The sequence below is a fragment of the Nannospalax galili genome, unplaced genomic scaffold (genome assembly GCF_000622305.1).
Source record: "Nannospalax galili isolate Female #2095 unplaced genomic scaffold, S.galili_v1.0 scaffold846, whole genome shotgun sequence".
Lineage (NCBI taxonomy): Eukaryota > Metazoa > Chordata > Mammalia > Rodentia > Spalacidae > Nannospalax > Nannospalax galili.
Genome location: NW_008356458.1, coordinates 3,427,343 through 3,444,577, shown reverse-complemented (window position 1 = coordinate 3,444,577; position 17,235 = coordinate 3,427,343). Strand labels below are relative to the sequence as shown.

The window sequence follows — 17,235 nt, the reverse complement described above, 5'->3', positions numbered from 1 at the left end:
GATATTAGTTGCAGGACTTAGGGTCCTCTCACCCCAGGCTTTCACCTATAGGCATCGAACTGTCCCCACACCTTGACCTCTCACCTGAAGGTGTCTGGGTCTCCAACCCAGGGCTCTCTCCTGCAGTCTTAGGGCTTCCATGCCACCTAGTTTCTCATCTGTAGGTATCTAGGTTTCTTCACCCAAGGCCTATAGGTGTCTGGGTGTCCCCACCTCGACCCCTCTCCTGCAGGTCTCAGAGTCCTCACACCCCAACCTCTCACCTGAGGTTCTCAGGGTCCCCACACCCCGACCTCTCACCTGAGGTTCTCAGGGTCTACACACCCCAACCTCTCACCCGAGGTTCTCAGGGTCCTCACAACTCCTACCTCTCACCTGAGGTTCTCAGGGTTCCCACACCCCGACCTCTCACCTGAGGTTCTCAGGGTTCCCACACGCCGACCTCTCACCTGAGGTTCTCAGGGTTCCCACACCCCAATCTCTCACCTGAGGTTCTCAGGGTTCCCACACCCAACCTCTCACCTGTGGTTCTCAGGTTCTACACACCCCAACCTCTCACCTGTGGTTTTCAGGGTCCCTATACCCTGACCTCTCACCTGCAGGTCTCGGTTGTGGTTTTCACACAGGAGCTGCAGGAAGCGTAGGATGGGCTGCATAATAGTGATGACTGCGCTCATTTCCAGGTCATCCTTGGTCTTGTCAGCTGCGGCCTGGGTGCCCTCTCCAGACTGGTAATGGTCGTCAGGGTCAGCCTCCCTCCGGAAGGTGGTGAAAGCTTTCCTGGTAGCAGCAGATGCCTCCAGCAACTGATCCCGGACCTCTTCTGTTATCTGTGTTGTGGGCTCTTTGGCTAAAAGGCAAAAATGTGACAGTCCATATCACTACATCTTAAGGAGTGCCATTTTTTGCACCCTCGAGAAACCCAGGTTAGAAACCCAGGTTCCTGCATTTGCTAGGGATTTGCAAACTTAGTAAAATACTCCAGGAAGTCACCATCTCCTCTCTAGACAGTGTGGTGATTTAAATGAGAATGTCTCCCATGACCTCCAAGTATTTGAATACTTGGTCCCAGTGCAATGCACGGCCTGTGGAGGTTTAGCAGGTGCAGCCTTGCTAGAGGAAGAACGCCACTGGGGGTAGGTTTTGAGAGTTCATAGCCTTGCCACATTTCCAGTTTGTTTCTCTACTTCTTGCACAGGCTTGAAGATGTGGGCTCTCAGCGTTTTTTTTCCCACTGCCTCCTGACATGCTTTCCCTACCATGATGGACTCTTATCCCTCTGGACCATTAAGCTGCATAAACTCTTCCATCTATAAGTTGCCTTGATTATGGTGTTTTACCACAGCAACAGAAAAGTAACTAATACATACAGAAGGAAAGTGGAGACCATTCCTAACTTGACCAAGCTTTCTACACGCCATCTAGGCTTATGCTATGCTATAGAGCAAAAGCTTTGATAGAGTTCTGCTGACCTCATAAACCCAAGGCTCTGGGCCTTGGCTTCTTCCTCCATAAAATGTGAGCACAACAGTGACTTCTAAAGAGGCTTGATGTAATGCTAATCACAACAGCAATTGCTGTTATTATAAGGGCAACTGATTGACCCTTTGCCGAAAACCATGACACCCTGAATAAGCATTTACTGTGCACTTATCTTATCTGGTCCTCAGAATGACCCTGTGAGACAACTGTGGGATCATAGGAGCAGAGACTGCAGCCAGGGCATGGGCTCTAATGCTGGCTCCCATGGCTTGTTACTGTATCTGTGCCTCAGTTTCCTTATCTGTAAAACAGAGATAACCTATATACAGGGACAACTTGAGCTACACATGCATTGACACAGACAGAGAACTTCGAACAATGCCTGGCAACAGTTTGGATGTGGGAATGTCCTTCAAAAGCCCACATGTTAAAGACTTGGTCCCCAGCCTCTAGTGATACAGGAAGTAGCAGAACCTTTAATAGGTGGGACTTATTGGGAGGTCTGAGGTCACTAGAGGAGTGTGTGTCCCTGAAGAGGCCTGTGAGGCTCTGGTCTCTTTTTCTTCTGCTTCTCTGCCATAAGGTAAATAGTTTTGTATTCTGTTATGTGCTCTCATGATGTGCTGCTATAGGACAAGCCCCAAAGCAACAAGATCAATTGCTTACAGACCAAAACCTCAATGACTCTGAGCTCAGGAAAACCTTTTGTTGCCATAGTTTGATCTGTTTCAGATATTTATTACAGCAACAGAAATCGAATACATGCCTGATCCATATCCAGTAAATGGTGGCCATTCTTTTTCTTTTCTTTATCTTCCCTCAAGATTAGTGGTTCTCAGACAGGGGTGATTTTGCCCCTTAGGGGAATGCTAATAGCTTCTAACAGGCTAAAGTACTGCTCAACACCCTTCAGAGCACAGGACAGCCTCTTTGACAAGCATTGTCATTTGTGACTTGATGGGGGCGAAAATCCAGCACTAACCTTAAGAAGTGGTTAGTTAATTTGCTCAAGACTGTTTGACCCCCAAACTCATGGGTCTTCCCACTCAGAAGTACTGCTTCTCTTACAGGGAGATTATAAATGAAAACTTTAGCGTTTAGAAAGTAAAAAGAAGTTACCTGGCATAGGACAGACAAGACTTTTCTAAAGTAATATATTTTCCTCAACTTTTAATAACAATACGTGGAAAATCACAAGAAAAAATTATTCATAGATCCCTGTGATGACTAATTGTGATTGTCAACTTGATGGCATTTAGAATCACCATGGAAACAAACCTTTGGGAATGTCTGTGAGGAGTTTCTAGACTCAGGTGAACTGAAGTAAAAAGACTGATCCAGAATGTGGGCAGCACCCACATTTCATGGGCTGGTGCTCCAAATGGAATGAAAGAGGAGAAAGCAAGCTGAGCACCAGCATCCATCTCTCTCTGCTCCCTGACTGTGGGACACACTGTGAGCAGCTGCTTCATGCCCCTGCAGCCATGCCTTTCCCATCATGATGGACTATAATCTCAGATCATGAGCCAGGATAAACCCTTCCTTCCTGAAGTCGCTTTTATCAGGTACATTGTCACAGAAATGAGAAAAGTAACCAAGACAATCCCCTACCAATAAAACCCTGTGTGTAACTAAGAATATTTATTAATTTATTACATACAAAGACCTTCCTCGGTGGCAGAACTTGAGCTTGCCTACTAAGAAGAATGACATTGTAACTAGAGCACTGACTTTCTTCCACAAGCCCCGGTTGAAATGCATCATGGAAGCCTGGAAGTCATGAGATGCATAAAGCTAAACAAGGGGCCTCTGTGGAACCCCATCCAGTGGATGGAGGACCAGAGAACATTACCTTTCTTCCGGGATGGGGCATCCCTGTCTATCTCATCATCTTTCTTTTTGTTTCCCAAGTCACTGGTATTTACGGTCACGGTTGCCTTGATTTCCTGTTGGGCCACCTTCATTCGATCATAAAAGACCTTGAAGAATTTCTCTGACTTCTTGTCTTCGGTCAACCGGCAGAAAAAGGAGTGCTGCAAAGTTAGAGGACAGATTTTTAACACTGTGACAGACCCGTGATGGAGACCCAGTTAAGACCCCCCAAACTAAACAGCAATCAGAGGCAGTCACAAACCTCACAAGTGGTCTAGGACTAGATCAAGGTTAGATACCACGTTACACATTGTCATCTCTGGGGATTAAGGCCTGCACTTTAACATGGAGCCTTTAAAACAGACAGCTGTGCTCAGGGGTAGCCACACGGGCTACAGTTCAGACAGCTAAGAACCAGCCATTCCATCTCTGCACACATGAAGCAACTCCATGAACAACAGAAAGGGAAAATGGTTTGGGTGACTATTGCAGGGTGGGCATTTGTCCAAGATCAGCTGGTTTCTTTCTCTCTCTCGTTCCTTCTTTTTTTCTGATTTTTTGAAATAGGGTCTCACTGTGTAGCTCTGGCTAGCCTGGAACTATGTTGACCAGGCTGGCCTAGACCTCACAGAAGTCCCCCTGCCTCTGTCTCCCAAGTGCTCAGGTTAAAGGCATGTGCTATCATGCCTGGCTTGTCAAAGGTCTTTTCTATGTTCCTGTATACAGTCCTATGAACAATGAAGGCATAGGGGGAATACACCATCTGTTCCACATGGTTCATTTAATAGGTAAGGATGATCTGTCTGTCTGTAAGCCAAACTGAGATGTGTGAGTCAGGAAGGTGCATGATTATGCTATGCTACAGGAGCTCAAGGCAAGGTAACAGTATGCTACAGCAACCTCAAATTCTTCATGAAAAAGGTGTTTCAAATATGGCCTTGAAAGTGAGGTAGGAGTGGTTAGATGAAGAAGCTCAAAATTACCAGGTAGCTCGCCTCTTGGATACACATTTGTTTTTGAATACATTGCAAGCAATAGTGTATACTGTTGATGTGAAAACACAATATGGTATCTCCATTTCATTTATGAGTGTTCACTTTCACCCCCTTGCAAGAACCACACTGTTGTAAGTTATTTACATAAAAATACAATACGGTCAACTCCAATAGAATAAGACAAAGCTCAAAACAATGTATTTCCTTCTCTCGGGAGATCTGCTGTCAGTTTCATACCTCCCCATTTTGGCAAGATGGAAATTCTTTATATAGGGAAGCCCTAGCCTTCTGATGCTGGAGAGAACCAAAGCATTCCTTTCCAGCCTCCCCACTGAAGCCTCCCTACTTCTTAAGCCTCCCCACTCCTCCAGCTCTTATCCCTGTGTCTCTCCTGATTCCCAATCAGCAGACACCCCTAGAGAGCTACCAAGTTTCCATCTGCTGCCAGGCAGCTGCAATCACCCTGGCTTTCTGGCCACTGACAAACAAACCATGGTGACCTCCATCTACCTAATTGCCCACAGTTCACTTCTTGGTTATGTCTTTTCTTCTCTTGTTCATAGTTCTTTATTTCTGGTTCTTTTTTTGTGTATATCACAGGACCCGCCCCTCCTCTTAGTACTCTCTGATTCTACATTTCCTCCTCCACTTCCTCCCAAGCATCCATACCATGTTTAGTGTTCTCATTCTTTGTGTCTGAGTAGTCCAAGACCCCTATTCTTCAACAAGCTTATGTCTTGAGTGTCCTTCACTGTCCTTTACCTCCTTTTATTTCTTTTTGGTTTCCTACCAATTCATCTAATCATCCACCTGTATTGAAGGTCTCTATCAGGAGCTGGGCACTGCATCAAGGAATGAGAAACGGGTGAACCAAAAGGGGCCTTGACCCTCCTTCCAATATAACTGGCAGCTAGGTGAGGAAGATTCACAGCAATTCAATTCCCCAGGGAAAGAAACCTAAGTCTGCTGGTAGACAGTACTGTGGCCGACACTCGATGCCACGGCTTCTTCTCTTGCTGTCCCTGGCTCTTTCCATGACTAGGCCTTCCTCATCTTTTGGTCTCACCTCTAAGGTCATTTCCTTCATGATAGCATCCCTAAACAAAGGCCAGGCCAACTGCTTTTCTCAAACATGTAGCTCTTTTTTCCTCACAGCAGCAAGACACTCTGAGATTCACTGCTACATTTACTGCTCATCTGCTCACAGTCTTGCACAGATATGTAAGCTCTGTGAAGCCAAGTGTCTGAACCATGTGGTCGATAGCCACTTCCACAACACCTTGAAGAGGCCCAGCACATGACAGGCACTCCATAATCATTTGTAGGCAGAATGACTAAAACCGGACATATTGTTTCTTTTCTTGACTGGATCCCCACAATCAGACTCTTCCTACATTCAACAGATTTGACAAAACAAATCAATTTTGGAAAACTGCACAAATATCAGAAACCAAGTTCCAACGGCGCTCTTCTTTTAGAGCAAACACAGCCACAGACAAAATAAGCCATGTGTGGATGAAGAACTCAAACTATAACTGCGTGATTCGAAGGACTGACCTTCTCTACTAACACAAGCCACATAACACCTTCCCATACCCAAGGTCGCTGGAGACTGCTCACTGGAGACTGCTAGGGCTCACCCTCAGGACAGTCCACCACAGTTGCAATCTAGCAGAAAGTAACTTTAAGAGTGTTTGGGGGGACAATCTGGTCATTCAAGAAAACAAAGTACTTTAAGGAAGAAAATATTTAAATAAATGAAGCCTGCCATCTGTGCTTCTAATAGGATGAGGTGGTGCAGAGCTAGCCTGCTACAAACCACAGGCTCAGCATTCAGTCGGGTGACCCAGCCCAGGTCAGTTGACACCTCCAGGGTAAGGGAAGCTCCTCTGAAATGAGAGAAGGGCAGTGGGAGAAGATCCTGCACTTCTGTATATGTTTCTGCAAGGCCACTTTGTTTATTTTGCATTATTTATACGAGTCTTCAGTCAGCTCCTTGAGGGCCTTAAGCAGCTTTATCAACAGAACAAGTTCAGTAAAATAATAAAATTCACAACAGGGTCCAGAACGAGGAAGCTCAGAAACCCAAAGCAGAAGGAGGTGGTGACTGCAGGAGTATGGAGACACGCGAGCACCCCTCTATTCCAGTTATGGATCTTCTTATCAAAAGGAGAAATGCAATCAGTGCTTCTAACAGAGTCAAGGCCGGACCTGCACCTGAATCTCAGGTCCCTTACACACTGGCACTGTGACCATGGGCAAGCTGCCCAGGCTCTGGACCCAAGTGAAAGCGCTTCCATAGAACACATGAAGTGCATAGCACATGCCCACTCCTGCCTAGCTGTGTTTTTTCTGTTCCAGTAGAACACAGATGTGTGGCAAGAGCACTCCGTGCTGACAACTCTGCTCCTGGTGAGAGATCTGGGCTTTAGCCCCACCATTGCTGAGGGTCACCTGAGAAAGGGGCAATCTCTGAAGCCCCATTCCTCATTTGTAAAATGGGTACATTAATAGTACTTCCTGATGGTCATGAAGTCCCAATGAGACCATCAGAGCTACCTTCACTGGGCTCGCCATCACTGACTTTCTCACCAGGTACCTGGAAACTTCTTGTGCAGTATCTCACATAAAGAACCTGTACCTACTGAATGCTTCTGATCATATCTTTTTGAGAGACCAGAGTCCCCTCCCCAAAAGACATATGATCAATATTTTAGTACATCACAGATACTGTAACTTATTAGGAAGAATGTGACCTCCCCAGGACACTCAGGTGCAGAGGTCAGGGCATCAAGGGGGCGTAGGCTCAGGCCTAAAGAAAGGCAAAGTTAAACAAATACAGTTGGAAAGAAGATGGATGGTCTCTAGAGGGAAGCAGAGGCATCTTCTGTAAGAAGAAAACTGAGAAATGATGGCAGAAAGTGACAAAGAGGCTTGGACTGAAGGTGTGTGCCATGTGGAAAGGACAGAAGTAGAGCTACACAGGGCTTCAAACCAGGATCCTGGAAGAGTCTGGCAGAAACTTCTGGAGCCCTTCAGCTGCCCTGTACTTGGTATGATCTAGCCTATGAGACACTGGGCTCCACACCCCACAGACCTGTTGATATTCATTAAGTCTCTTTCTGTGGTAACCTGTCCACGGTGTCGGGGTGGGAGAGAAGGTGTGAACTGTCACATCACTTGGGTCCTAAGAGCAGACAGGCACATAGCCTCCAAGCCTCAGCTCTGCCTGGCTTCAGGTCCACCTTCTTCTCTGAAAGTTTCACCTTTCTGAACCTTCCCCACCCCCCATGTGTCAGGCGTGGAGGAACCCTTCAACATAAATCTGGCCGATCCAGGGTAGGAAACACTAGACAGTGACAGAAATAAAATTTTCAATTGTCCCTGTGGGGAGTGACTACAAAGAGGAACAAGAGAGTGTTCTGGAGTGAGGGAACCACTCTGATAAGTACGGCAATTGCTCAGGTGCTCAGAATGATGGCCCAAGCCATTCACATGTTCACCCTTGAATCCTATCAGGTGTACTGGACTCGACACCAGAAAGGGGAATTAATGTCACAGATGGAGTGGTTGCTAATTAGCCAACCTTCATAAAGAGACAATCTTGGGTTACCACACTGTCATCACAAGGTTCTTTAAAAGTGGAGGAGGGGGCTGGAGAGATGGCTCAGTGGTTAAGAACACTGGTTGTTCTTGCAGAAGACCTGGGTTCGAATCCCAGCACCCATATGGCAGCTAACAACTGTCCATAACACCAGTGCCAGGGGATCCGACAGCCTCTTCTGACCTCCGTAGGCACTGCATGACACGGGTGCACTTACCTAAGTGCAGGCGATACATGCATACACATAAAAATAATAAATAAATTTTTTTTTTAAAGTGGAGAAGGGAGGCAGGGAGGCGGTGGGGGGGGGGGAGAGCAATGTGAAGAGTTAGTCCCTGTTGTCAGATTTGATGTGGGAGGAAGCAACCACCAGCTACATATGGAACGTATCTTGCAGAAACCACAGCCAGGGATGGGAGTCACCCTGGAGCCTCTGCCTTGGAACACAGCCCTACTAGCACCTGGATTTTAATCTAGTAAGATTCATGTTGAACTTGGGTAAGATAATAAATTTGGTAAACTGAAGTCACTAAGTTTGAGGTAACCTGTTACTACAGCCAGAGAAAGCCATAAAATAGGCATAAAAACATTCCAAAATCAAATCAAGTGTCACCCTTAAAAGCTGTACATATTACTGTAGGCTAACTATATCATATTGAATAGAGAAAAGCCTGTTTTGGTTCCAGAATGCTATGGAACTTCATTAAGGCATGCAGATGAGGGACCTTCAGAGCCCCCCCTGGCCACTAAAGGGAATGGCATTTGCCTGCCCCTCACTGACCTGTCCTCGCCCTCCCGTTATCTCCAAATCACACTGGATGCCAAATTCCTTTTCAGAGATGCTGTCTCATCAGCATCTGAGATCGCCAAGATAGATAACATCGTTCATAAACCCAGCACGCTAAACACAAGTGCAGTGGGTCAGAAGAGGTCAGAGGCTGGTGGCACAGCCCTGACAAACTCTCCACCTCCTGCCCAACAGGAAGACAGCCTTGGTGGGCAGACAGGAGCAGAGGCTAGAAAAGCAGAGGAAATAAGCCTCGTACCAGGGCAGATGCTCACTGCCAAGTTCAGACACTGGGGACAGCAGCTCTGTGTATGACATGCTTGAGGGAAGGAAGTGGGGTCAGGGGCAGGGTAAGGAAGTGGCTGCTGGCCCCAGCCATCTCCAGGCAGTGGTGGGAGGGAAAGTAGACACGACCATTGTAAGCGAAGGTTAAAATAAAACAAAGGGGAAGAGAAACAGATGACAGAATGTTAACCAAAGTGGCAGAAAAGAGCAGCACCACAATGTTTTGCCCAGCAGGATAAAACTGCTCTCTCCCCTATCCTATCTCATGTAAAGACCCCTTATATAAAAGAGAACAGCAGAGGAGGGAGCTCTCTTTGAAACAATGTCAGGACCTCTGTTTTCACCCCTTGTAACTAACAGCATTTGTAAAATAACCATTTAGATACCCCTCCACATTTTACAGAGGAAACTAGGGTCCGCACTGAACAGGGATTTGTGAAAACCAGAGGGAGAGCCCCGCCTCTTTCTTGCCCAAGCCACTTCTCTGTGAGCACAGCAGTTTGCAGCCCCAGTTGACAATCCTATTCTCTGATCCTTGTCATGTGGACTCTTTTCCCACCTTGGGCTGAGTAGGATAGGTGCTAATGAGCTGAGGCTCTCAGGTTGACAGAATAACATAACTACCTGGTATTCCGATCCATCTTAAAAATAAGAGATTGCTTCATTAGCCTGGAAGCCACCCACTAAATCCTTGCAAAGAAATGTAGGCTGGTTTAGTTTATGACAATAGGTACCTCTGAGGTTAGGGCCCAGCAGAGAATGGAAGTACCTGGCAGACAGCAGAAAGACAGCTGGGGTATGGTAGAAATTCTTTAAGCATGAGAGGTGGCAACCCTCATTAAACTGTGTGGGCCTGAAGTCCAGGAGAAAACCATCATGGGAGATACAAGCTTTCCCTATAACCTGGACACACACCTAGGAAATCAGTGAATGGGGAGGCAGAGGCCTTCCTTAACAGGAAGGAGACATCTGCCCATAGTTTAGGAACTCCAGAGCAAGGAAGGCGTTTGTACTCCACTAGCACAGTGTTTCCAGGAATGTGGGCTGCCTACCTGCACCTGCCTAGGGCACTAGGCCATTCTGATAGGAAGAGTCCCTTTGTGGCCAGCTCAGTTATGGGCTTAGGGCAGTGGCAGGGGCAGTCCAGTGCTGGGATAGCTGTGGGACTCTGATCCTTCCTGACGAAAAAGCATTTCCACCCTGTGTCTGGGCCCCCTTCTAGAAGGACTCCCTCTGGGTCTTGAGAGAATCCAGAAAGTGAGAATTTTTTTTTTTTTTTCCATTTGACGCTTAGCTCACTTATCGGCTGCAAAATGAATTAAGTCCTTAGGCAAAGTCCGAGAATTCGAAAAATGTGGCTGAATGGTGAGTCAACAACAGAGTTTCCAAGCACTGATGAAAATTCTTCCTTGTCATCTTACTTTGCTTTTTTTCACACTAACTCTGGGATTTGAGGGGATATCTTGACTGGATCAACCATTTCTTCCTGGTGGGACAAGGTGATGCCAATGGCTACACACTTAGGCTTTGTTCTTGTATCTGTGATTGAGAATTTAGCAACCCCCAGAGATCCTTTCTGTAGACTGAACAGCAATGGAATTTTCCCAATCTGCAAACTTGCCAATTTGACAGGCATTGCCCAAGGTCGCTATGTATTCTCCCTTCATCCATGCTCTTGGTTGCTCCACAGACAGGCTCTAACTGAGTTTCTAAGAGTTAAATAACTTGCCAAGTCCTACATCTAGTAAGTGGTGGTTGTACCCCCACATTCAGCTTCCCCATGCTTCTGACACCCTGTCCCTTGACCACCTGCTTTGTTAAGCCCATCTCTGCTGAGTGAGGGTAGATCATGGTCTACCTTGAAGCTTTTTATAACACATCCCACCCCACCTCCAAGTCTCTCAAAGGCATAAACACTGACTACTGTCATGGTGGAGAATAACTGAGCATTTGAAGGTTGCCAGGGTTGGGGGCCAAAAAATGGCAACAAAATCACTGTCACATAATGACTGCTGTAGGGCTTGAGTCTTTTTCTTATAAACCAAGGATAATAATCACAACTAAAAGATGAGAAAGCACAAGGTAATAAAACACACTTGGTTAGGCACACAGCCCTGGAGAACTGGGGCTCAGGAAATCCGCATTGTAGCCTCGGCTTCTTGCTAGCCAATCCTGAGATCTTGAGCAATTCACTCTCACGTGTGTCTTGGGGATTCCTTATATGAAAAAAGATTATACCACCTGCCTGGTCACTTCACATGGAGGCTGGGGCTCCACCAGGGTTGCAGTTATAAAACAGACATGTGAGAAACACTCTGACACCTACTGAGCCTAGCATAAATACTCAGTACTATTATTATCTGACAGAAATTCTGCTTTCAAAGGGAAGGCACCTGAATACCAGACAGGTGGATCCATGGATGTAAGAACCAAAGTCTTCTATCCAAGTAACATCCGGTGACAATTCCAGATGGTCCTGGTCGATCAAACTGACAGCAAAAACATAATAAATAGCAATTTCCAGTAGCTGTCACAATGTAGAAAGTAAAAGTAAAAGTTGGCTTAGATTAGTAGCTATAGAAGCCATTCATATTTCTGTACATTTTTGCTTCTACTTCCCCAAGTGAAATATTCTCAAAGCCAGAATACAAGCCTGCTATACAAGGCCCTTCTTTGTGGTTAGTTCCACATCTCTTAACATGGACTTTTCTCCAGTATTTCCAACTCTTGACTTCAGAACAAGAACAAGATGGACCTATGAAAAGGGAACATTCCCTTCACAGAAGTTATTACTCTACAAAGTCAAGTTTTTGTAAGGTTTGATGGGTTTCACAAACATCTGGAGTGCTCACTTCATCAACTTCTCTGAGGCTGTTTCCAGCTTTAATCAGTTCAGAAATAAACTTATGTGGGAAGAGAGGAACCAATGAAGTGAACCAAGTATGCATTGGGAAAGCATCACTCTTTCAATGCCATCTTTTAGAAAAACATGATTCTACTTCATTTAAACTGTTGGTGCCACCTTTGATGGCTTAAAGATGAACATCCTATTTTCAATTACCAGGACAGCCAAGAGTGGACAGAGGGCATGTTCTGGCTCACTGATACAATAATTCCTGATGTCTGGGAGAAAGGTCAAGGGCAAGGAAATCCTTGCTTAGATTCATTAGGACATTAGACTTCAGGGTCAAGACAAAAGCAGTGGACCTTCATGCTGCTTTTCAAGGTGAAATAAGTCATCTTTTATCAAGCAGCCACTTCCAATCTGTCCTAAGAAGCATGCTTTTTCTGAGACAGGAAGTTGAGTGCTCCCCTTCATCTATCTTCCAGTGCCCACAGGAGCTAGCACTTGCTGAGAAACTGCCCTATCTATACAGTAGTATGACTCCTTCCACCCATGCAGATCAGAATATGAATAGTTTCATACATATTCATCAACAACATCTCAGCCAGCAAAGAATACTTCCTGGAAAAAAAAATTTAGGCTGGGCAGGCATGGTAGCACACAGAAATCCTGCAATCCCAGAGCTCAGGAGACAGAGGCAGGAGAATCACAAGTTTGAGGTCAGCATAGGCTACATAGTGAGAACTTGTCTATAAATGAATGAAGGAAGGAAGGAAGGAATGATCCTACAAAGTACCTGACTATACAGGTATACTGCCAGCAAACGCCATCTCCAGTAATATTTAACAGTCACTCAAACAGATTTCAGAGAAACCTTTGCCCTGGAGAACCCTGTGCCTCTGAGCCAGAAAAAAGTGAAAGAGATTCCAAAATCTCTCCCGGTTCAACTATTGAAAATTCTCAGGGATGCCAAAGGCCACTATCTTTTGTGGAATACAATGGTATAACTTCAGGCCAAAGACATGAAGAACACTAAAGCCTGGAGGAAAAAAAAAGATGACCAATGAAATCTAAAACAGATGCAACCCATAAAAATGGGATGAAATGCAATGAAATCAATGCAATCTAAAAACTGCATGATAAGGTGGGAGGGGATGATAGCAGGGGCTTCTTTGGTAATCTTTCACAAGTACAAGAAAGTGTTTTCTTGGGTCTTTGGCTGAACATGAGGTTTATTTTAAAAATAACACTGCCTTTTATTAAGGCGCTATAAATCTACATTCATTCTCAAGAAGACTTCCAAGTATTAAAGATTTCAAAGTCTTAGCTCAGGGTTATCTTCTCAAATGATTGAGTCGCTTTTGGTAATGTGAGTGAAACTCTTAAGCCCCATCTCAGCTTGCTCTCAGGCTTGCTGTGGGATCTGCAGCACAGAGTGCATGAGGCCTTTTCCTCATCCCTCCAACCTGCACTATGACACCCCAAAAAGAAGACTCAAGAGGGGCCTGGAACATACCACCTAGGAAAGCATTCTGAGCTGAGTGTGGTGGCATGGGTCTGAGCTACACAGCAAGGCGCTGCCAAAGAAAGAAAGGTGAAATGCAATACAAGATACATGCCAGACCATGAAAGTTTCATCCAAACAGATGCATTTCCCATCTCTCAAGCCCTCAGGCCCATTTCACCACAAGCTTCCCCATCAGGTGTCATTCCTGTGGCCACAGAAGTATGTCACAGTGAAATATTTAGACAGCCAAAGGGATGGAGGTAGGCAGGATGAAATGACATGGTCCTCATCCATGCAAATGCTGATGAATATAATGAAATGCATTCTGCATCAGCTCTGGTTGGGCTGGGCACAGAGTCCTCACCCTGTGAAGAGGGGGCCCACTGCTGAGGTCCTGGCCATGCCTGGCTATTCCTTCCTGCATGGATGTGGGGATTGCTATCAGGAATTGGAGTACCTGAGAAGCAGATCTTCAAGACAAACCCTTGAGGTCACATGTCTATTCTATGTACCTGAGGGGACAATTCATCAAAAGGATCAACATTTCCTGACTCAGAGCTTCAAGGTTCCCAGGGAATTTGACTTAAAATTTGACCTTAAAATGTATTAATAATGCTTGGCCCACATATTTTTTTGTGTCTGTGAAGAGCCATGGGGCTGAGAACAAGACTATATTCCATATACTTAGGAAGGCAGAGGCATGTGAATGGGGATGATTTTGAAACTGGGTAGGTTTGTACAAGGCATTTATTAAAGTCCAGCTTCAGAATCCTTATCTTCAGTGAGGGCAAGATGAGGATTAAAAACCACCTGAGAGGCCTGTTGGGAAAGTAAATAGGAAGTGCATGTGACAGCCCCTTTGATATCTGACACCAGGCAGGATTCAATATGAGCCCCTTCCTGTCCCTGCTTTCAACACACCTGACTATGACAGTCCTCTAGACCATAAAATCCAAAGAAAAATAAATATGCCCCCCTCATGACAAGAGTGAAAAACAAAACAACACTGAAAACAAGTGCATGGATGATGGAGAACCTGCCATCACCTGCAGCTATTCCTGGACCACCTCCTCAACTTAACTCACTCTCAGGCACAGCATAAGTCCGGCCTCCAAAAGACACACTCTTGAGACCTTCACATCTCCCACTCAGCAGGCCCATTTCACTGTGTGATGGTCCTTCAGTTGATGGCCCTGTGGCCACAGAAGCATCCAACAGTGATATGTGCTGATGGCCAAGTGGACGGAGGTGGGCAGGTTGGAATTACACAGTGTTCATTTGTGTTAGCGCTGCTCGATATATTATAGCCCTGGCAGCAGTTATGAGTATCCAAGCAGGTCACTGACTTGAGCCAACTTGGTGCCCTTTAGAAGCACTGAGTAGGGTCTGGCAGGAACTGTGGAGGTCACCTAATCCAGCCTCTCACCTGATGACAGGCGTATTACCATAGCTGAGCAGTCACCGCATGCTGCTCCCCATCCTGTATGATGCTCCTGCCATACAGGCCTCTTCAGCAACTCCAGCATGCCCAGCCCAGAGCAGTCCATCTGCCTAGAATATCCTTGCTTTTCCTCATTCCATCTGTAGGGTCTCAGCATAAATGTCACCTCTGTAGAGAAACCCACCTTCACCATCCCAAGAGGACCGTGTTTGCTTCTCTCTCTTCTCACACTCTCTCTTTTGCTAGATACAGGTTTCTTGGCCATCTCACTCACTCTTAGAGGCCAGGACCCACACTCATCTGTCCCCAACTTTTACAAACATTTTGTCCAATATTCAGTATTTTATATTAATGAATATATAATAACCCCAAAGAGGGCACAATTCCAAATAAAAACAAAAACAAAACCCTTAAGCTGCTTGTCTCTAGCAACTGAAGTTTAATTCCTGGTACATGAAAGCTCAAAGTCCTGTTAAGTGGGGAAAGTGTCACACTTCAGGGCCCAGCTGAAGGAGCCTGGTATGGTGTTGGTACCTCTCAAAAGTTTATCAGGTTTTTGCTTATAATTCTGAGACAGGCTCAGCCTGGCTGGGGATCTTTAATCTCCCAGTTAACTGTTAACTGCTCTGGCCCCACAGACACAGCTGCCCGCATCATTAACTTGGGAGCAGGAAGGACAATTGTTTGCAGGCCTTCCGCCTCAGCAGCTGGCTCCCTCCCCAGGCTTGACAACTACAAGCTCTGGGCTGAACAGTTTGTGGGCTTGTGTTGCAGGAACGTTAATAAAAACACGTTTCTCAAACACCGTCTAGTGACGGTAACTGAAACACGCCCTCTTTGAATAGCAATATCTTTTTTTTTTTTTTAAAGTCTTGACTTCTATGAACAGTGGTGTAAAGACTTCATATGGTTTGTAGGGCCACAGGTTTCAGTGCCTGAGCCATGCTGATGAATCAAGCTTGAAACCCAGGCATAGGAAACTGGTGAAACATGGAGAACCATGGGCACTTTCACGAGGGATCTTAGAGAACCTCAGGAAACCTAAGTGTGAGCAGATTTCCGTGAAGAAAAGAGAGCTGAGGCACAAGAACCACAGCCAGGTTTGTGTGTGAGTTGGCTGTGAATGTCCCCATGTTAAGAATCAAGCTGCCAGTTGTTTCTAATGGAAAAGTCTCAGGGCTGCCCCAGCACTTAGCTCAGTGGTAAAGCACTTACCTACTACTGCACAAGGCCCTGAGCTGCATCCCTGACACCACAGAGGGGAAAAAAGTCTCAACCATGAAGTTAACTCTGTTGGAAGGTTTCCAGAGGGAAAGTCCTTCCAGTTACTCAGAGGGAAAAAAAAATGACCTACATGGTCTGGAATCTGGGGTGTTTTATGCAGATGTCTGCAGCACAAGTTAATAAAGGGAAGTCAGCTTGCCTTTGATTATTCAAACAGGCTACTGCTATTAAGGATTGCACAACTGTTAAGCAAGGCAAGGGTGGGTTTGACTTTTTAAAAATTTTTACTTAAAGAATGACTTAAGCCTGTTCTCATGAACTATTTATTCTTTTCTATGGAGTTTTCATTCCAACTTACCCTTCTTTCTATAGTTGTTGAAGGTCTCTGCTCTGGTGAAGGTGTGGGGATCAATACAAAGCCATCTCAGAAGCCTGGGGGACCTCCCTCAGAAGCCAGGGCATTCCCCGGTGCCAAAAAGCTATTAGGATAGCACGTCTTCCCTTGCCTTGCCAAGAGTGAGATCAAGTAGTCTCTGTCTCTCTCTGTGTTTCTGTCTGTCTCTATCTCTGTCTCTGTCTCTCTCTGTTGTTGGGGAATCAAACCCTTGGTTTCACACATGCCAAGCACATACTGTTCCACTGAATTACCTCTCTAGCCCACTTTTTTTTCTTAATGTGGGCTGATTAATTTCAATCTCTAAACCTCAGGTAAATTAGGAGCTGTCCAAATTATCCTGGGATCATCATTGTGGAACAAACTTACTCTCCTGTTTTCCTATGGGTCTATTTTATAATATGTGTGATTGTGTTTCATAACTCAGCCAGAAGAGAGAGATGTCATTCTGCCCAGGGCAAGAGCACACACCAGGATGTAGGGAAACACAAACAACCTCTCTCCTTCAGGGCAAACTGCTGTGCAAGAGCAGCGGAATCCACCTGGTTCCGGAGCAATCGGGCAGGAGACAGAAAGCCTCTATCAGGCCACAGGGGAGGATAAGCCCCTCCAATGGAGGGAGTGGTTATAAAAAAAAAAAAAAAATCACGGGAAAGGACATGGGGGAGGGTGGGAAAGGCACACCTTAGGGGCGAAAAAACTATTCTGGGGTCCTGGAGCTACACAATGGGGAGCTCTTGATGGGGGGGGTGAGGGAAAACATTCCTGTTTCCGGAGGCAGCTTCAAAAAATCATGAGT

General features: G+C 45.7%; 1 protein-coding gene across 17 annotated transcripts in view; it reads right to left on the bottom strand.

Annotated features, from left to right (window-relative positions):
• Itpr1 (inositol 1,4,5-trisphosphate receptor type 1) overlaps positions 1-17,235 on the bottom strand; it is a 376,735-nt gene that overhangs the window by 79,644 nt on the left and 279,856 nt on the right. For all 17 annotated transcript variants that reach the window (XM_029556903.1, XM_008854568.1, XM_029556904.1 and 14 more), the window contains 2 exons: positions 3,335-3,515; positions 597-850 (listed from right to left, as the gene is read on the bottom strand). In XM_029556903.1, the coding sequence (XP_029412763.1) occupies positions 597-850; positions 3,335-3,515 (435 nt within the window). The remainder of the gene's footprint in view (positions 1-596; positions 851-3,334; positions 3,516-17,235) is intronic.